This window comes from Passer domesticus, chromosome 6, assembly GCF_036417665.1.
Source record: "Passer domesticus isolate bPasDom1 chromosome 6, bPasDom1.hap1, whole genome shotgun sequence".
In the NCBI taxonomy this organism is placed as follows: domain Eukaryota; kingdom Metazoa; phylum Chordata; class Aves; order Passeriformes; family Passeridae; genus Passer; species Passer domesticus.
The window spans coordinates 60,410,174-60,430,104 of NC_087479.1; the positions used below are offsets into that span (position 1 = coordinate 60,410,174).

Genomic DNA, 19,931 nt, shown 5'->3' on the forward strand with positions numbered 1-19,931 from the left:
TTTGTTTAAATTTAAAAAAAAAAAAAGAGTTAAGTCATTTTTAGCATCATCAGCTGATACAAAAAATTATGTAGAGAGGAAAAAGTGTTTTTATAAAAACTACAGACACATTGAAACGAAAAGTGAATTTGAGCTGGAAGTAAAGACAATGAATGAGTCTGAATGGGAAAAAAAAGAAAAAGAAAACATGAGCTCCTCCTTGAAAATTAGTGTTCTGGAAAAGACTAAAGAAATTGGACAAAACAGGAGTCTAATTCCATTCTCTCATGTCATCTGTAGTTGTCTTTTAAGAGTGGTGCAAAAAGGGACTCAAATTCATCCACATGATTAGAAGCTTTGCTCTTGTCTGTACAAGTTAACCAGCAATGAAAAATTACGTCCAGAGTGATAAAATTGCAAATATGTAAGACGTAAATGAATGCAGGTGGGAAAACCAATGCAAACAGTTTCTTTTAAATGGATGGCAGACTCATCAGAAATTTTGTTTGAGCATGTCAGTTTATGCATGGATTTATGGCAGGGAAGCAGTGTAGTGGGGGCTGTTTTGTCATCAAAGAACCTTTTTGGAAATATAATTTGTCACTAGTTTCTTGCAATAGTATATTTTACATTTATCTCAAGCTCAGCTTATTTGACAGAGGAGAAAAAACCACCAATATTTAAGGAAACAACTTCTTTGAACTGTTTTCAGTATACTTTTATTGCCATTCAAAGTATTTTCAAAAATCCCTCAGTTTTTCTTAATTATTTAATAGATACCATATCTTAACAGATATCTTTTTGCTAAAGTATCATTTTATCTTCTTTGTGCATTATTATGGCTGAAGATAACAAATATTATTGTGCCTAAGGTAGACAGCTGAAAGATACACTGGCTGTAGATTTGTTTGCTGGACCATTTTATATCTGTTCATTTTGGCTGCAAGCACATCACTAAAATAACAAGCATTGTACGTTCTTTAAAGGATAATACTGAAGTTTATTTTAGTGGGTTTAAACCTGTTAACTAGTTCACAGTCTATTTGAAGACAAATTTTCAAAATTTGGAGGCATACACACCATTTGGCATGAAGAAGTCTGTTCTTCAAGGACCTGGATCTGTAATGGTTTTAGCATCTTTTGGAAAATTTTGAGTGTTAGTATTTAAGAATTATAAAGTGATTTTAAGTACAGAGACCTCCCAGCCACTTTGAGCCTGAAATATGCACATTGTCAAATTCCACTTAAACCTGGTGGTCCCTAAAACTCACATTTGTCAAAGATTCACCTCAGGTTTGACAGTGCTCAGCCTAGGTAGATTTATGGCTGTTTCAGCTACTCAGTCATTTGGGCAGGGCTTTTAGAGATTGTTTTAAGCAGGACTTTGAGAGACTGTTCATCACTGAAGGTGATCTTTCTTTAAGGAACAGTTTCAGAGGTTAAAATACTCACTCTAGGGTACAGGAGGCAGATGTGGAATCTGTTTTCTCCTTAAGAAGATGTGAAACCAGTGTGTGTCTATAGAGTCGGGACTGTTTAGCCTAGAGAAGAGGAAGCTTAGAGGAGATGTCACCAAGGTAAATATCTGAGGGGAGGCTGCAAAGAGGGCAGAGCGAGGCTCTTCTCAGTGCTGCCCAGAGGCAGGACCAGGGGCAGAGGGCACAAACTGAAGCACAGCTTGTAGAGTCTCCATCTTTGGAGGCATCCCAGCCCTGTTTGAGTATGCTGTTGCAGGAAAATGCTGTTCCTGGGCAGCTGGCTCTAGGGGCCTCTGCTGAAGGAAGGGGTTGGGCAGGATGCCTTCCTGAGGCCCATTCCAACCTCATCCACCCTGTGATTATATGGCTTCATAGTAAATTGCCCTGACACCTGACTTGCAGGCTCTGCTAAAATGACTTTGTTTCTTCAACCAAATTGTCACTGGTAAAAAAGAAATAATAAATATTAGCTTGCAAAAGAAAGAAAAAAGTGATCACAAGAATTTTTGTGGCATTATAATCTAGATTTGACATAGCCATGAAGAGTGGAGTTTAGGGTTTAAATGTGCAAACATCCATTTGAACGTGTGCTGCAGGTCCTTCCTCCAAGGGATTTACCCTAAACATGAGGTTAGAGAGACTTGGTATCACTCCAGCTTAGTTTAATTGCTCCACAGAAAGTGGAATGGCCCTGAAAAGGGGGACTGAAAATAATCATACCCAGCTGGCTAGCTGGCTCTCTGGGGAGATCAGGGAAGATTGAACTCATGCTCCCTCTGTCCTGGCTGAAGGTTTTAACTCCTGCAATACTGGCTGAAAGAGAAAAACAGTGCTGCCTTGCACTTCTTCTGGAAGAAAAGTCATCTCCCCTTGTCTCTTATAGTAGTGCTTTATTTGGCATAAAATCAGGTCCTGGATGCCTTAAAGAAAACTTTTCATTCTGATGCTGAAAGCTGCCTTACCAGTGAATAGAAGATTAAAACACCTGTTGAAAACCAAACTGATTTGGGAAAGTTTTGGTTTGTTGTGCAGCAGATCAAGCCACAAGTGGGAATCAGTAAATCCAAATACCATTTTAATTATTACCCTCTGGTGTTGATGACATGGAACAAAAAGCTGTGAATCTCTGCAACAATGAGGTTTCATATTTGTTTCTAAATGGTGTGTGAACCAGGTTATTAAAAAATACACTGTACACTTCTTATGACTTGAACTGTTACTACTTTTTCTAGACTTTGTTTTCTATGTCCTTATGACTCTTTTGTATGGTAACAGAGAGAAAAGTACCTAAAATATTAAATAGCTTCTTTAATGTGATTTCCATCACTTTCAAACCAATGACTGAATTAAGAAAATTGGTTGACCAGTTGAATTTTGAATATTGTGCTATCTCAGTAGGCTTGGGTGTCATGTGTCCTATGCACTGACATTTTCAGAACCTGTAAAAGCATAGAAGTAAATTAATCATCTTGATTGAACTTAATTTTTGTACAACATCCGGCACGTGAAGAGGTATGCTTTTGTGATACTTCTTTGTATTTATTTGCTACACAAATTAAAATACAAAATCCTAAAAGAATTTTTCTCTTTGAACTGAAGAACAGATTTAGTTAAGGAGTCATATTCAAGCATGATATAAAAATACTGAATCTATCCATCCTTTCTGTATGCAAAACATTGGCTGTTAGTTATGCTTTCCACAGTTTTCAGGGATTCCTGCATGTAGTGAACCCTGGCATCTGGTGAGGATAGCCACTCAGTGTTTTCAGGAGGTAGAGAAAAGCATTATCATCAGTCATTTCCATCTACAAAGTCTATCTAAAAATGCTGCTTGAGTCAGCCTCTTCCTAATTTCATCCTAGTAAATAGTTTCAAAACTGAGAAAAAGGTAGAATTAATTGTTGTTTAGAAACATTGCATTAAAATACTGAAAGTTTCACAGAAAAAATAGTCAATTCCTTTTACTCATTTAAGTTCTGGCTTTATTAAAAAGCAAGTATTTTGCTCACAGTTTTAAAAGGTAAAGTGGTAAAATAGCTTTCTACTCATATAACTAAAAGATTTGATTCCTTTTTGGAAAGAAGGAGGTAAAAAATGAAAACAATAAACACTAAGGGGCTTTAAAGTTGTGGGCAGAACTTCCATACTGCTGTTTCTGTGAGCAAGTTGGAATGTGGCTGAAATATCTATTTTCGAAAAAGGAAAGAAAAATGCACCAGGTTATGAGAGTATTCCTCTTTCTGATTAAACTGTGCTTACAGATAAGTTTTACACTGTTTTATGTGTTTTTTCTGGCTGCACCATCTGTCTTAGCTTCAGTAGCAGGATATTCTTTCTGTATCTTTTAATGTCTTCTTACAACTGGGGGTAGATTTCTCTGAAATAGATTTTGTTTGCATTGTGACTGGCAAAAACTTACATGTTTTCTTTTCCTGAACTTTTCCCTTCAGGTGCAGAAACCTCACGTTTCCTGAGAGTCTTCCCGAGGTCAGCATTGTGTTCATATTCGTTAACGAGGCGCTCTCGGTGATCCTGCGCTCCATCCACTCAGCCATCGACCGCACTCCCGCTCACCTGCTCAAGGAGATCATCCTAGTTGATGATAACAGTAACAATGGTGAGAGGTTTTGGTTCTTCCCCCTCCCTGCCCTGAGGCTGGATCGTACAGAGAAACCTTGAAGTCTGGCTCTTGCTCATCCTTTTGGCCTTTCAAATGTTGTTGGTGTGTTTTCTCCCTTCTTCATCCCACACTCTTGCTGGGCTGTCTTGAACTCTGCACAAGTGGAGCATGTTTAAAAGTACATGTACAAAAAAAAGAATGTTTGAGGTGTCTGGTAGGCAGTTTTGAATGTAGCAATAGATTAGATCTAGCAAGTTTTACTCTTAGTCCTTCAGAGTGTTTTCAAGCTCTTATGGTATCCGCACTTCTATTTCCACTGTATGATTCCACATGTGTACTCTCTGTTTTGTATAAAATGTCTTTTTTTGTTTCTTAGACTCCTCCTTTAGATTTCCAGTTCTCTCCTCATTAGCAGCACCTGCATTGCTGCTTCTCTGCTGTCTGTACTCAGATGTTGCTCTCCATGATCTGAAGGATTGCACTGCCCATCTCTGATGGTTCAGTGCTTACCTAGGTGTTTGTCAATGAGGCTATGCTGGCCTCTATTTACAAGTCTTATTTTCTAGGAACTTTAGTGATGAAATTTTAATAAGCACATAATGCTGAACTTAACGAAAAATTCTGCTGTGCTGGGGTGTTAATTCTGAACTGCTAAAATACAAAGAGAATCTGAATTTATCTTGTTGAAAGAAAAAGCTGAACAAAGGGCTTCTCTTATCCTTGCCATCACAACTGCTGTTATCTGGCTGTATCCCTGTAGCTAAATCCTGTGACTTGCTGCTGATCACAAATGTGTCTCAGATTTGTACAGAGAAGAAACTTATTGGGAAGCAAGTAAATAAGTTCCCCACCCCAGGCTAATGTCATCATATCCTCTTCTGCTGACTATGAATGAAGGAAAAACTGCAATCCTGACTCTTTAAAGTACACACAAAACGTGGTGTTGGCCTATGCCCTAAGTTTTGTCTTCTCCCTTATGCACCACCTAGCAATTTGATAGGAAAGAACACAAAAATGAAACACAGCTTTGACTGGTGTTCTTGGCTGCAATTGTGTGAATCCACTCCTGCACCTTTCAAATGGGAACTCAAAGAATCTGAGTAGCTGCTGGTGCTGCAGGGCCAGAGGTCTCTGGACATTGATAAACTGCCCACAAAGCAGACATAAAAGGAGAGAAATGGTCTGGTGGAGAAAAAGTGGCTTCTAGAGTTTGAGTCTAATATGGTATGGTTTACAGGCAGTTCCTGCAGTGGGCACATTGCAGAGCAATGTCGGAAATACCAGTGTTTCTGAGAACCTGTCATCACTGTGATGAGCTCACTAACAAACACTCTTTGCACTGTACTCTACAGACTTGTCAAAATTATTATTTTTCATCATTTCATACCTGAAATAGAACAGAAATCACAGGAACTACTTTACCTTCAGGAAAGCCTGTCCAGCCACATTTTTTGTTAGTACCAGTATTGGTACTGTACTGTATAATATTTTTATGATTTGCTGTGCCTTTTATTTAGGCTTGCCTTTCTTACCCTCCAGTGCCTTAAATCCTTGGGTTCCTGGCCCCAAGCAGGGAGACAGAAATTGAGAGGAAGGTAACCTTTGGTTTGGCTGCCTTGGCTTGGTGTTATATGTCATTTTATACAAAATCACACTGTGCAGAGCTATAGTTAGTCTCACAGAAAAATTCAACCCTCTACAGGATTTTATGCTACTCCTCTAACCCTTTCTCTGGCATCTCTTCCCTGCAGTATTAAATTAGTTTTCTACAGTCCTCTTTATCCCATAATGTATGCTGAAGACCTGGAAATAGGAATATATTTGGAGCTGATGTATGTTTGGAACGGGAGAGATTGTAAAGATGATTTATGGGCTTTCCTACTATTAGTTTAAATCTTGAAATATTTATTTTAAAACTTACTTTTCCTTTTACAATATTCTATTTTTCATTTTTTCTCCCTTCTAGCATTGTCAAGATGAATCCTTTATATTTAGTGTCATTCTGTGTTTTTGTTAGTAGCTCTTTAGCTTGCAAGTGTTGCTGCTTGTAAGATAAGTGGGTTACTCTGGGTTTCCCTGTAATGTTACCTGAGGGGGCAAACACTTGGTTTGTGCTTGCGGTGGGCTCTAGCTCTGCTTCTCACAGGGATCTGTCAGAATCCTAATTATGAGTGGTATTTTTATTCTCCGGCATTCACCAGGGATGGCAGCTTCTCCTAACTTGATGCAAGATTTCTTTCTGTGGTGCCACAGCCATGGGCTTCACAGGCAGGAAACATCTCACTGTGGGAAGTGACTAGAAAGAAAAAGTGAGACCAGAGATCTGGCAGAGTCCAAATGGGCATGTTTTAATGAATCCCAAATTTCTGTAGACGTGTATTTTGGAAAAGAGCAGTGCAATAACTAGATGGATGTCACAGACATATTTTATGAAAAATCCTTTTGCCAAGATCTTTTCTCCTGAGAAGCTGGGAAGCTTCAGCTTCTCCACGTTTTGCTGCTTTGGAATGTGGTTTGGAGAATTGTTTACCCAGCATGTGAAATTGTTTTTACTTGATGTCCAATGACAGCCACCTGTGCTGAGGCTGTGAGCAGTCACAAGATTTTATTATCATTCCTTCCTTTCCTTTCTAGCTTTCTGATGGATCCTTTCTTTCTATTCTTTTTAGTATAGTTTTAGTATAGCAATATCATATCATATCATAATTAGTCAGCCCTCTGAAACATGGAGTCAAGATTCTCATCTCTTCCCTCATCCTGGGACTCTCGAACACAACCACAGATGGGTTTTTTTAAAAATTCCAGAAGGCCGATTTCAGAAACCATTTATTCAAGTATAGGGCCAAAGTCTGTACATCTGTCTTGAACAATATGTGCTGTAGCATTTTATTTCATGTACTTCAAGGGATGTCAAGCAAATTATCTATGACTTTCTCTAAACCTCGATGCAGTTTTTCAAGTTCCCAATTATGTTTCAGGAGACCTCAATTAATCTCTTTGTGAAGTTTCTCTTTTTTTAAAATAAGTGTTTAGGGTTAGAAAACTGTGAAAAGGCCAGTGTGTGCCATTTAAAACTAGAAAATAGATTTTGCAGGTCCTCAAATTTTGATTCTTTATTTAATAAAGCCATTTTTAATGTGTGTATTTCGCCATACCATCTTTTCTGGTGGAATTCTGATTAAGATTGCTCTGAATTGTTTCATATATGCTGATGGGTACATTAGTAGTAGAATTTAATTTAATTGAAGGATTAAAAAGTCACATTACAGTGTGTAATGTATAATGAGAACAGAAGGTAATGCATTACCTATGTATTGTATAATGAGAACAGAAGTTTTATGAAAACAAGCAAAGTATCAGTGTTGTTTATTTGTGTCTCATTTGGGTCTTAGTCATGTTGGTGACTAAGCAACTGCACAGATTTCAGATGTTTTACTGTATTTTTAAGTGTCAGATCAAAATCTTTCTCATTCTCCTCAGTAGCGCTGTTTGCCTTGCAGAGATAATGTACATATAAGCTTAAAATTTGCCAATATAATTATTATTTTTTATTTTTATACTTCAAAGGCAGCAGAATTTTATTTTTATTTTCAGACAAGAGGCTTAAAAATATTTAAGTGACCACATCCATGACTGCTGGTGGTTAATTAGACCTCAGAGACATATCTAGAAGCATTGCCTGAGCTGTAGACTACTGGCACTGTGATTTATTTCCCCTGGTTTGTGGCATCCTGCCCGCTGGGGACAGGGTGGTGACCTTCTGTGCAACTGCAGCCCTGGTTTGGCTTTTGAGTCTTTTTGCTGGTATTGAGCACCACTGCATTACAAAGTACCTTTTGCAGGTATTTTCAGATAATTTGGAATCTCTCTAAAAAAGCTAGTTGTTGGTGAGTTCAGCTTTGTGGGGAGGCGGTGGGCATTAGTGTGTCCAGAGTATGCCTTGCAAAATTTAATACTATAGCAGTAATTATCATGCTCTAGGACATTTTTATTTCATATTACAGTTAATAATATTGCTGTAGAGGCTCAGATTTTGCAAGGTTCCTTCCTTTTCCTTGAAGCATTACTTATGAATTAAATATTCCTACATGTTCAGTGTAATAATTCTCATTTTGTCCTGAGATTTCCATGAATACAGCTATTGAACTGCAGTAATAATGCTGGATATCACAGGATGTGAGTTTTATGTCTTGCAGTGTTGAGAATTAGCACAGACTGGTAAAAAGTGGGTCAGGTGCAACCATATCACCTGTGAGAGGCTGTCCTGATGCTGACTGAAAAGAAACTTTTCAAAAAGCATCCAGAGCTTTACATTAAAAAGTTATATTTCTGTGGTAATTCTTAAGAGATATTTGGGAATAGAAGATTGCCTGATTTTTTTCTTTACAAAAGCAGTGATGAACTCAAGACTACTGCTCAAATGCATGCTAGATTTCATAGCACAGCCTAGTTTGAAGATGGCTTACTTGTAGATCATACAACTGTTAAAAACGTGTTGATAGCAATCTCCTGGGGAAAACCTTTGGTCTTGCTTTCTCTCTGTTTGGATTCTTGTTCTTTCCTTACCTGAATGTCAGGAAAGTTCCAAGACAAACAGAAACATCTGAAACGAAGGAAATAGGCCAAGTTCACCCAAAGCTGCATTCATTTTTGGGCTATGGTTTATGCATCAGGAAGGCTTTACTTTATCTGCCTAGATTGATTCTCTGCCTTAGTTAATGGTCTTGATGCTGAAATCATTATTGCACAGTCTTTACAGAAGCAAGCTCTCAGAAGGGTTGACAGGGATTGACATGCAAAGAGGGCTGTGCAGTGCTGGTTAGGAATCAAATGCTAAGAAGCATATATTTATGTATAGAGCAGGAAATATGTTCCCGTTGTGGATTTGAGAAAAACGTTGGCTATTGTTACAAACTCTGCATTGTACTTTAGTAACGGTTAGGGCTACAATTTGAATTAATGAGGGCAATTCTTTGAGCATATGTCTGCTGCTACATGTTGTGTGATGCTGCTGGGACTGCAGTGAGGTGTGCCAGCTACTGTGGATGCATCTGAAAAGACAGAAGAAGGAAATAACCTGAGGCAAACCCTTGTCCTCTGGCCATCTGTTCCAGTTGACACCAGAAGTTAGAGCATAATGTTCTTCTTATTCATGTCCTGGCCATGCAGTTCAGAATTCTGGTGGGAAAAAATATGAACCACTAATGTAAATAGACTGTGAGATTTTTATGAGGACACTGGGTCCTGAAGATGATGTCCTAGACTGGCTGTGGACTGTTGTCTCCTCTTACTTGTCAGTCCTTGTGACAATGAATTTTATTCCTGTTTTAAAGGGGAGAGGTTTTGGAGTAGGATATCAAAATGAAGTGAGAAACAGAGCAGAGAAGAGAAGCACACTGCTTATGAATAAGGCCATTTGTCCCAATTATTCTGCCCTGTTATTTTTTTGTTTGTTTTGCGGATTGGTTGGTTTGGGGTGATGGGGTTTTTTTTTGGTTGGGTTTTTTTCTTTTGTTGGGTTTTTTGGTTTTGGTTTTGGTTTGTTGTTAATTTCTTTTTTTTTGGTCAATCTTCACACCTTTTTCTACTCCTGTGTTCATTCATTCTTTTTTTAATCCAGGGGTGGTCTTGTTCCTTGGTCTTTGTTGTCTCAGCCACTTTCCTTGGAACCTTCTATCCTGGCATTTCTGAATGCTCACTTCCACTCTCCCAATCCCTGCAACTCATCCTTCTGAGCTTGTGTCCTTCACGTGGGGTCTCCATTTTGCATGTCCTCAAATTCCAGGGTATCTGTGCCTCTTATAATTTCCTCCATCCCAATATTTACTGCACTTTCTCACAAACTGCATCCACATCTCACTATTCAGCTTTCTCTTACTTTTAGCTGCAGTAATTAAACTCCTGCCTGAATCATCCCTCCATGCCTTCCTCCACCCCCAGTAACAGTCTGTTCCTTCATTTTTTGGGTATATTTTTATCATTTCCTGCTTTCTTCCTTTCTCTCTCCATTGCCTCCTTTTCATACATGTTTTTCCATTTTCTTTCATTTTCATTTAAGAACAATTATGAAGTATACTTTTCATGCAGCTTTCCTAACTGCACCATGCCTGAACTCCATAGTCCATCAGATTCAAGGACTCACACTCCATGAGGGGGCAGGGATAGCATCCCTTTCTGGAGGCAAGGCTCTGGGTTTTGTGTCCTTGCCATTATAGTTGTGTGAAAGCTGTTTGATAACCAGCATGGAGTCTTATGTTGGGAACCATCACAGTCATCTTTATAACTCCAGTGGAAGGTCCTTAGCCTTCCTTTTCTGGGCAATTAGGCGAGTTCCAGTGCTGTGAGACCATTTGCCACTGTGGAAGCTCTATGTGCTCCAGAGGTGTTGGCAGTGACAAAGTGAGCAGTTGTTTTCATCATCTGCAATAGACCATAGTTCAGTCTGTTGGTATGGCTAGAAAAGCAACATTTCAATGGTTGGGCCAGCTGATAGCAGAACCACTGTCCACATCAGGGAGCAGCTGTGCAGGGCAGAGCTTTTATTGCAGTCTCCTGACATCAGGCTTTATGACTCAAGCATTCAGATAATGCTATGAACTGAATCTTCCCTAGCCAACAGGGGCCAAAAGTTAATGTATGGTCATCTTATCTTTTATTCCATCTGCGAGGTAATTTATCTTGTTCAGTCCTGATCCACTTGCAGTGTAGCAGTCTGATGAATACCTTTTCCTGTGTCAGATTCAGCACACAAAGTCTAAGAGGACTGGCCCTGTTTCATGGTGTCTCTGTTTTACCTTGAATCCCAGTGTGCCAGTTCATATTGCACTTCTGTTCCACATCTGCTGTGTCCCCTGAATGACACGTAGTGCAATGCACACTCAGGGTGTTCTTATCCTTCATCCCCACAACTGTCCTGCCAGCCTCTCATGACACAGCCCTCAGTGTGGGCATACTCATGTGTGCCCTCGTGTTCCTGGTCATAGCAAAGCCTGAAACAGATGCATAAATTACAGTTCCAGTTTCTCCGTGATGATAAATAGCTGCACAGTGGCACTTCGGGGTATTCTGGAAGAATGATTTGGGTCAACTTACAGAAAATAGCATCACCTGTGTCAGGTGTGATTTGATTCAGAAATCAAATGTGATCACACTTAAAGGCTGCAGTCACATTCACTGAGAACAGGCTTGGTTTAAGCTCTTCTGGTGGTAATGAGGGATTCACACGGTGTGCCTTGGAGGTGCTCTGGGCTGCTGGCATCCTGAACTCTGAGGATGCCAGCACATAAATACTGCCTTGGTGCACTTCTGAGTACTATCACTGTGATTTTAGCCTTAAAATTAATCTCTAGAGAGCTCTGAGAAATTGCTTGGTTGAAAAACCTTTTTCTTTCCACATTTTTTACCCCTCTGACATTTGTCAGATTATTTTGCCTTCAAAAATGCTTGAATGGTTTCTGTTGATAATGTTCTCAAGCACATGTCACTAAATTCAAGTAGCAGCCACAGGTATAGATTTGGTGCAGTGAAAAACATTAATGAGAAAAGTGCCAATATCTGTTGATGTCAGTAAGATACTGTGCTTTGATCAGATTATTTCCTTTTGACGTCTTTTCCCATTGAGTCTTCAACAGAAATTGTATTTGAAATATTCTAGTAATGTAAACTCTTATGAGCCTGAATGACTTCTTAAAGGAATTCTTTCTCTTTCCTTATCAAAGAATGGCACTTATAATTGAAAGAGTTTGACAGGGTGTGGGGAAAATACTCTGTAATGTCAGACAAAGGAGTTAAAGGATTTTATCCTACAGAAAGTTAAGAAATGAAAATTGCCTTTTAAATGAACTTCATTAAAATTTACCTTTTCTTCTCAACCCAAGCATACTTTTCTTTAAAAAAAAAAAAAAGAATGAAAAGATAACTTTCATAGAATCAATGTTGAGTTCTTAACTTTAAGTAGTGGTAACACTTCCTGCCAGAGCTGAGAATTCCAAACACTTCAATTTCTTTGTGATAGAACCTCAAAATTCTTGATGTGCTGAAGGATCCAAGACAAGATAAGAGATTTGCCTAAAGAAGTATTTAAGAGTGTTCAAGTGTTAAGAGTGTCAAGAGTGTTAAATGGTAAAAATCAGTTAGAAAAACATATGAATAAATTCCAGATTAATCTTTGGTCACCACACAAAGGCATGCTTACAGGCATGCTAGATATTTTAAAGGCATTGTGGAACCTACTGTAAGTCTGAAGTTCAAGTACAGAACATTTTAACAAAGGATATGTGAATTCTAAAAGAACTAAATTCATGTTGGCTTTTCTTTTGGCCTGCTTTTCTGTAGATATGTTTGGCATTGAGTTCTTTGAAAGTGTTCTCAAAATATATTAGATGGCCAAATTTTAAATTACTTGACTTCGCTTGTTCACTGCTAGTGATTTCTGGGGATGTTATTAAAATGGTGTTGCTTCCTTTCACCCTGGAAAAGCAACCTATTTAAAGCAGTGTGCTTCAGCTAGCAGCCTGGGAAAACTTTGGGGAAGCTCAGTTTAAAACTTTATGGAAAATGTGATGAATGTGAATAAAAGCTAAAACTTTCATTTGTGATGATGCAATTAACAAAGGAAAAAGGAGGACTTAGGGGTCAGGCTGTGAAGTAGTGAGAATTCCCACTTGTTCCTCACTTGGTTTATTTGGAAAAAAAGTTTTGTTTTCATTGGGCTTCCACAACCAGAGTTGTTGTTAACACCACTTAGTGGAACTTTGTTGTGAGTTTGGGGGTGCATGAATTTGTGTGGATGGAGATACATGTTACATGCTGAAAATATAAATACCCTTCATGTTCTTTTTGATTTTCACAAGTGTCTAGAGTGTGTTAGATTTTGGGTAGATTCTGCAGCCAGTTTCCTGCACAACTGGGCAAATCTTACTCTCCTGGCTGTCTGATACATGACAATTTCTGACTGCGGACCTGTGTGGAGCTGAATTCTCCTGCCACATCCCTATGGCATTTTGCAATGGAGTTTGTGAATAAAATGATGGTTTGTCTTTTTTTTTCATATTAGTTTCCTCAAATGTAATCTGAGAGCAGTGGTAGATACTTTTTGGTACCAACTCAAAGGACAATTTGTCTTACATTAAATTTAAAGGGGTTTGTCTGCACTGCAGTGTGAACTTTCAACTGAGTAATTCAGAATCATGATGAATGCTAAATAACATGGTAGCATGAATCATTGTTGTTTTTGTTTGGCAGCAGGGAAAACCTTGATGGAATTGCTGAGTGCTTTCAGTTTTCTCCAGATAGCTCAGTGTCGGCTGCTGCATTGTTCCTTTGCTCCTCACTGACACACTCCTTTGGCCCAGTGCCTGTCTAATCATTGTTTAATGTTTCAAAAGCTGCCACCTTCTATTTAAAGCAATCTTTTCAAGCAGTAGAAATACCAGCAGATTTGCATACAGTAGAAATAGAAATAATTGGAAAAATAAAGCAAAAAATAAATAAGAAATGAGATGTTAAGAGCATTAATGTTTTATGAAGGTGAAAAAAAACAATCTGCATAGCTAGTCAAATTATGGTGAAATTTAAGGATGCCTAAAGATATTTCTGTGGCTAAATAGATGATCTATCAGTCTTACAGGCTATGAAATAATTATTTCTCCCGACCTATTGCTCCTAATCTCAGGCTTTGGCCATGTGCACGAACTGGAAGGAGAACAACAAGATCTTCTAAAATGAGAAACAAGTTGCAACTCATTTGCCAACAAATATTCAAGTTGACAACTTCTCTGCCAGCAAATAAACAATGATTTCTGGTTTTTATTACCATGAATGACCGCAGTGTCAGTACTTGAAAAATGAATTTACATTCCTATGTCAAGTAAGTGACTGTGATTCCCTGCCTTCTAGTGTTGTTATTACTGTACAGGCAACAAGTCTGAAACATCTCCCCCTGGTCTGCTTCTTATATGAAATGTCTAGGATTACATTTCAGTGATACTTGTGCAATTGAAACTTCTTTGTTGGTAGTTCATAGGCTTTGAGAACCACTTTGGGACATGCAAGTGAAACTGAGTAGCACTGGGTCTGGTTTTGTGTGTTCTCTCATCAGGTATCTCTGTTTCCAAAGAAATAGGGTTTTTTCTCCTTACCAATTTCCCCCCCACACAAATAGATAAAATGCAAGGGATATCGAGGCAAAAGTTGTGTGACTGTGTGTATGGTTAATATCTCACAGCCAAAGACAAAATGTATTCCACAATTCGCTTTTAATTTTTATTAATTTTTAATTTGTGCTGCACAGTGTTCTGTAAAAGGGCAAGAACTGAATGAAGGTGTGCCATGACAGCCTCTGGAATGCCTTGTGCCCAAGAGGGAGACCTGCTAGACTCTGAAGGTTCCTGTTCTTCTAGGAATAAATCTTATGGCATCTGAGCTTAGAGCATTAGTCCAATATGTGAAAATAAACTTTAGGAAAACTTTTTCACCAGAAAAATTCAGCTATAGCATAGCCAAGGGGAAAAAAAAACCAACAAAAAAACAACTGGTAGGTTGATTAAAAGAAAGGGAGATTAAAAGAAAGAAGCAAAGAGTACAGAATTCCCTTCTCCTGGCGAGCCCAAAGAGTGACTATGAGCAAGAGAAAGAGTCAAAGTTATTTTGCTGCCCTTTTTTTTTGGGGGGGGGCGGGGTTTGGGTTTTTTTGGTCTAGATCTGAACACTGCTAGCGCTATCTGAAATAAGCAGCATCTGACATCTGACTCTGGAAATTTTCATTTAGTGTGTCTCCGTGCTTCAGCAATTACATCTCCCAGAGGAAAAGAGCATCACAAAAGAATTAAGTTAGAGGAAACCTCAATGACTTGTTAAAAGGAGCGTCATCACATGTAGGCACAAAACGATCATATAGACCACAGGAAGAGAAATTTCAGATTAAATAAGAGAATTTGTGCTTCAGTTTTACCCACAAGCCTGAAAATATCAGTTGTTACACAGTGATACAGAAGTACTTTTTAAGTTGCCTGATACTCAGTTGACCCTGAGCAGTATTTTATGAAACTCCAACTAAACTTTCACTGCTCTGCTCTTCTCCTGAAATCTGAGTAAATGCCTCTGTAACTGTATGCCCCAGTAGGAGCTCTGGGAGGAGTTTGATAGCAGGGAATGCTGGTAGTTCATATCCTTGAAAACACATTGAGCATGGGAACTGCTTGGTGTTTCTCTCTCAGATGGAAATACAGCAGCCTGGAATACTCCGCAAAGCTTCAGACATCATGTGGGCAGCAGCACTTCTGCAGGAGCCAGATCAGTAAATCCAGTGCAAAGCAGTCAAAATTACTGTTTTACTGTGTGCTGTAGAATGGGATTTTCGGTTGGTTTTGCAGATGTGCAGTCATAGTCCCTGAGGTGAGAATGGTGCAATAATTTTAGTGTTCAAGCTTCCATCACAGACAGCTCTTGGTGCTGGTGTGCTGCCTTTCTCAAATGATTCTGAGATTAATCTAAGCATGATACTAAATTTAAAGAAGACTAGATACATAAAAGCTTTTAGTTGAAAATTATTTTTAAAAACAAAAGGGGGAAAAGGGGTTTTTTCAACTACTTAAAAAGTTTTAGGGTTTGTTTGACTTTTATTTTTTCTATAGCTTTTTTTATCCTTATGTCAGTACTCCATCTTTACCAAATGTCTAAAGCTTTTAAGATTTGTTTCTAATTTGTGGATCAGTCTTGAAAGGTGCTGATTCCTAGGACTTAATTTTTCCTTAAAAGGCTGTGTTCTACAGTGTGACATAGGCTATTTCTTGCAACATAGAAAAATGTTATCCATAAAGCTGTATGATTAGTCCAGAGAGGGTCACCACCAAATTAAGGAAATCCAGTCTTTCAGTGGTGTTAGGTCAGATCAAATGGCCCATCTCCTCAAATTAGGAGTGGTTCATCACTGAAAGAGAGTGTTGTCTTTCCAAATGGAGGTAACTGGAACCTCTGCGATCCTGTCAGCTCTCACCAGAAATTTCAGCTCCTTGGAGCACCCATCTGAGAGCCAAAGGAATCTACCAGGAAGAGGATTGCAAAACTGAGCCTGAGTCACTTCCAGAGATCTGTAATTCATACTGCAAGCTCTGCACAGGTTAGACATGTCCAATATTTGTTCTTATTACCATTCTTTCAATAACACACAAAAATTAGGAAGTCAGGGGTCTTTTAAAATATCTAAAAAGAAAAACCTTAGGGAAGGTGAATTAATAAAAGTCTGTTAAACTAACCATCATTTTATGATCCTGAACTTGAAACACTGAGAGAAATTACTTAGGCACAGTAAAAATGGGGGGGGGGGAAAAGGGATCTAATCAGCTTTCTTTATAATGGAAAGTACCCTAGAAAAGTATGCCTGTTGCTTTAGAGTATATAAAACTGAGTTTAATCAACTGTGCATTACTGCATAATAGCTCAATCAACTTCAGGTCAGCAAGAAAGAAAGTAGAGGAATTTTTAGAAGAACTATAAAAGAAGATGCATGTTCAATAGTGTGCTTGACTTCCTGGGTTTGGATTATTGAAGTTATAAAAGTAACATGAAATACAGCAATGGATGATTTATCTAGCTCAGGATGTTATGCATCAAGACTTGGCTCTGATGTATGTCAAAGCATATTAAAAAAATTGCATGAATTTTTATGGTGTGACACCGTGTTGTGTGCACCTTGTGGCTTAGATTTCGTATAGAATATTTTCTAGAAAATTCTAAATTCTCTGGATGGACTCTGCTCCACTGCTTTTCTGGCTGTCTTTCCCCATCCTAATACAGCACTAGTGGGGTGATTCATCTAATATAGAACAATGATCACTTATACCAGATACAACCTGAGTTAGCAAATCTGTGTGCTGGAGATGGATTTTATTTCAGTCAAGTTTCCACACTCAGAAACTTTTAATCACAGCAGGTTTGTCTGGTTGTCAGATCCAGGCTTTCTGCAGGTTTAACTTCCCCTACCTGCCCATCTCCAGTTGAACTAAGTGGATTTCTGATTCTGGTCATTTTTAAAGGTTCATATCAGTGTGAAACTGCATTTCTGTCTGTGCCATACATACCCATTACAGAAGGAATTCCTCTGATTTATATAAATGGCTGTAGCAGGGGAAAAGTGTTTCCTCTGCCTTTGTACTATATTTTTAAAATGTGATGCCACATGCAGTTACTTGTGTAATCAGTTACTTGTTCAGTGGTTTCCTGACTGATAAAGACCTATAAAAGCACCAGTAAGTATAAAATAAATATGTTTCTATTTTTTAATGGGTCCTTTTAGAAATGGAAGGTCATTCTCTGTGAGTTTTGGATAATTTGATTAAAGATACTATTGAAATTGAAGAGTAAACTGCCTGCATTATCCTATTACCAGCAGAACCCGTGTTGACTAAGCTTCAGCCCAGAAACTCAGTAGCATCCCAAAAGGGGATTAACTAGTGACAGCTGAGAAAAACATGAATTATAGAGAATAAATAGCCAGTTTTGAAGGGAGCAGTGAACAGATCTTTGGCCTATCACTGTAGGTGCTGTACAGTAATCCTGAGAGTACCTGCATAGCTGCCTGACAGTTCCACATCTGTTGGGTAGGGTGAAGCACCACCAATGCCCTGTCTGGCATTCTTCTGGAAAAAATTAGTCAGATTTCTCTGTAACTGTTCTGCAAGACATACTTTAACACAATTCTGATTCCAACTGTTTCACCTCCCCCAGGAGACAAAACCTCGTTTCTGTGAGTGAAGTGCACAGAAGTGCCTGCTGAACAGGAGCAGGAGTGCTAGGGCTGGGTCTGCTTGGAATGGCTGAGCCTTCCCAGGACAGGCAGGACTGGCAGCAGGTTGGTGGTGTGGCCATGCAGGATGTTTCTGCCTTACTCTGTAGGAAATAAATGCCTCTCCAATGTATGCCAAGACACAGCTCCACTGGGGAAGACTTGAGGAATTATACTGCTTGCTCAGGTCTGTCCCCAGCATCTGATTCCAGGTTCCTAATGTGTTTGCTTGGCATTTCTTTCAGTAGACTCTTTTGCTAATGTGCTGTTACTGGCACAGATGCTAAATTGGGAGCAAGTCTACTCTAGAAAATCTCACTTAAAATTTAGCCCCCTTTTGAAAAGTATCTAACCCTCGGAACTGTCCTGTTTTGTGCATTATGGACTGAACACCTATTCATGCAGCCAGTTGTGGTTTTTTTAAGCCGGATTACTTGTGTGATTTATGTTACTTTGTAAGCTCCCACATGGAAACAGGGAGGTGTTCCTTGGTTTAGGTGCTGTTCAGCAATTAGATGCATAATGGATCCCATCCTCCATGATGCCATTATATTAAGTGAAATTATTTGTATCATATGGTACCAGAATTCATAAACAGTGACTTCAATCTCTTGGCTTCCATAGACAGAGTAATAGTTTATCACAGATTGGATATACACATGGAAAAAAGTTTGAAATCCAGGGAACTGTATGTACTGTGACAACTGTCTGGAATATTTATTAGACAAGTTACAAATTCCAGGCATCTTATTATTCCTTATAACATCAAGAATATGTTAAATAACCGAATTAATTTCTTTCTAGAGGGAGTTCAGTGCAAATCACAAGACAGTTGTAGACTTTTTGTCTGAGATGGTAGATGAGTTAACCAGCTTAATCTGCTGATCTGATCTTAATCAGCTGACTTCAGTAAATTTTGATTTTATTTTTTTCTAAGTGCTGTAAAATGCTTTTCCTTGAATCAGTTGTGTCCTTGGTGGGATTTGATATATTTGATGTTTTCCTGGTTTAGCTTTTAAGGCTTCAAGTACTTATTTTTCTTTCTTTTATTGAAATTGATAGCTTTGTATCCTAAGACCTTCCCTGTATTCATCCTGCAATTTAAAATTTGAAGTGTTTTTTTTCTCAAACTAGTTCTTTGCTCTTTTTTTGATTGTCTTCAAGTGATTTGGCAGTGAGCAAATTTGGATGGTTTTTCCGTGTTCTGTATAAAAGCTGGTTTTTAAATGTTACTGATGACTGTGGAAGGCTTAGAGCCAGCTGTGTCTTGCCAAATCCTTAAAGCTATCATCCCCCCACAGGCTGCTGGTGTGACTATCCAGCATTGCTCGTGGGAGGATTCTCTTGCAGCTTGGTGATGGGAGATAGTGTTATCTGTCATTCCATTTCCCCTGTCCCAGGGGCATCCTGAAATACCAGCTTGAAAAGCAAAGTTGCTACAATGAATTTGCCATCAGAAATGTGTTAATATTTATGAATGTTGAAAGGGGCTCATTACTCAAGAGTAGCTCTTGGTCTTCAGATTTAAGAGGAAAAGGTATTCTTGTCAGTGGAGAGGTGCAGAAAGAGTTTTAGGTCTTTTATGCCAGATTTTTTGGTTTTATGGCTTATGGCTCTTGTAAGTGGTTAGCCTGAAGAAAGTTGTTTTTATGGTTTCAAATGCAAGTATATGGACTTAATCACTGCAGGTTTGGGGTTTGTGCTTTTTATCTGTGCCAGACAACAGACTTAGGTATACAGTTAATATATTTACCTTCATAGTGCTTCATTTAATCCATCTGTAAGGAGCGTGGGGCAATATTTGAGGAGTCAAATTAAAAGGAGATGAGACAAACTTCTGTCATGATTAATTGGAACAAATTTCTCACTGTGTTGGGGTAAGAAGAAAGACCAGATGATCTCTCAAAATCCATTTACTGCTGCAGTCTCATGGTATGTTTGTCAAGCTATTTTTGGTCTTTTAAAGATCACTAAGGTGAAGTTCATAAACATTCATTGTTTAGTGAGCATGTGGATTTTCAGGCAGGGATTTCATATTCAAAGAAACTTCTTATAGTTTCTGACCCGCCTT

At 38.6% G+C, this 19,931-nt stretch overlaps 1 protein-coding gene across 3 annotated transcripts in view; it reads left to right on the forward strand.

Annotated features, from left to right (window-relative positions):
* GALNT18 (polypeptide N-acetylgalactosaminyltransferase 18) overlaps positions 1–19,931 on the forward strand; it is a 209,243-nt gene that overhangs the window by 99,377 nt on the left and 89,935 nt on the right. For all 3 annotated transcript variants that reach the window (XM_064426187.1, XM_064426186.1, XM_064426188.1), the window contains one exon: positions 3,908–4,074. In XM_064426187.1, coding sequence (XP_064282257.1) covers positions 3,908–4,074 — 167 coding nt within the window. The remainder of the gene's footprint in view (positions 1–3,907; positions 4,075–19,931) is intronic.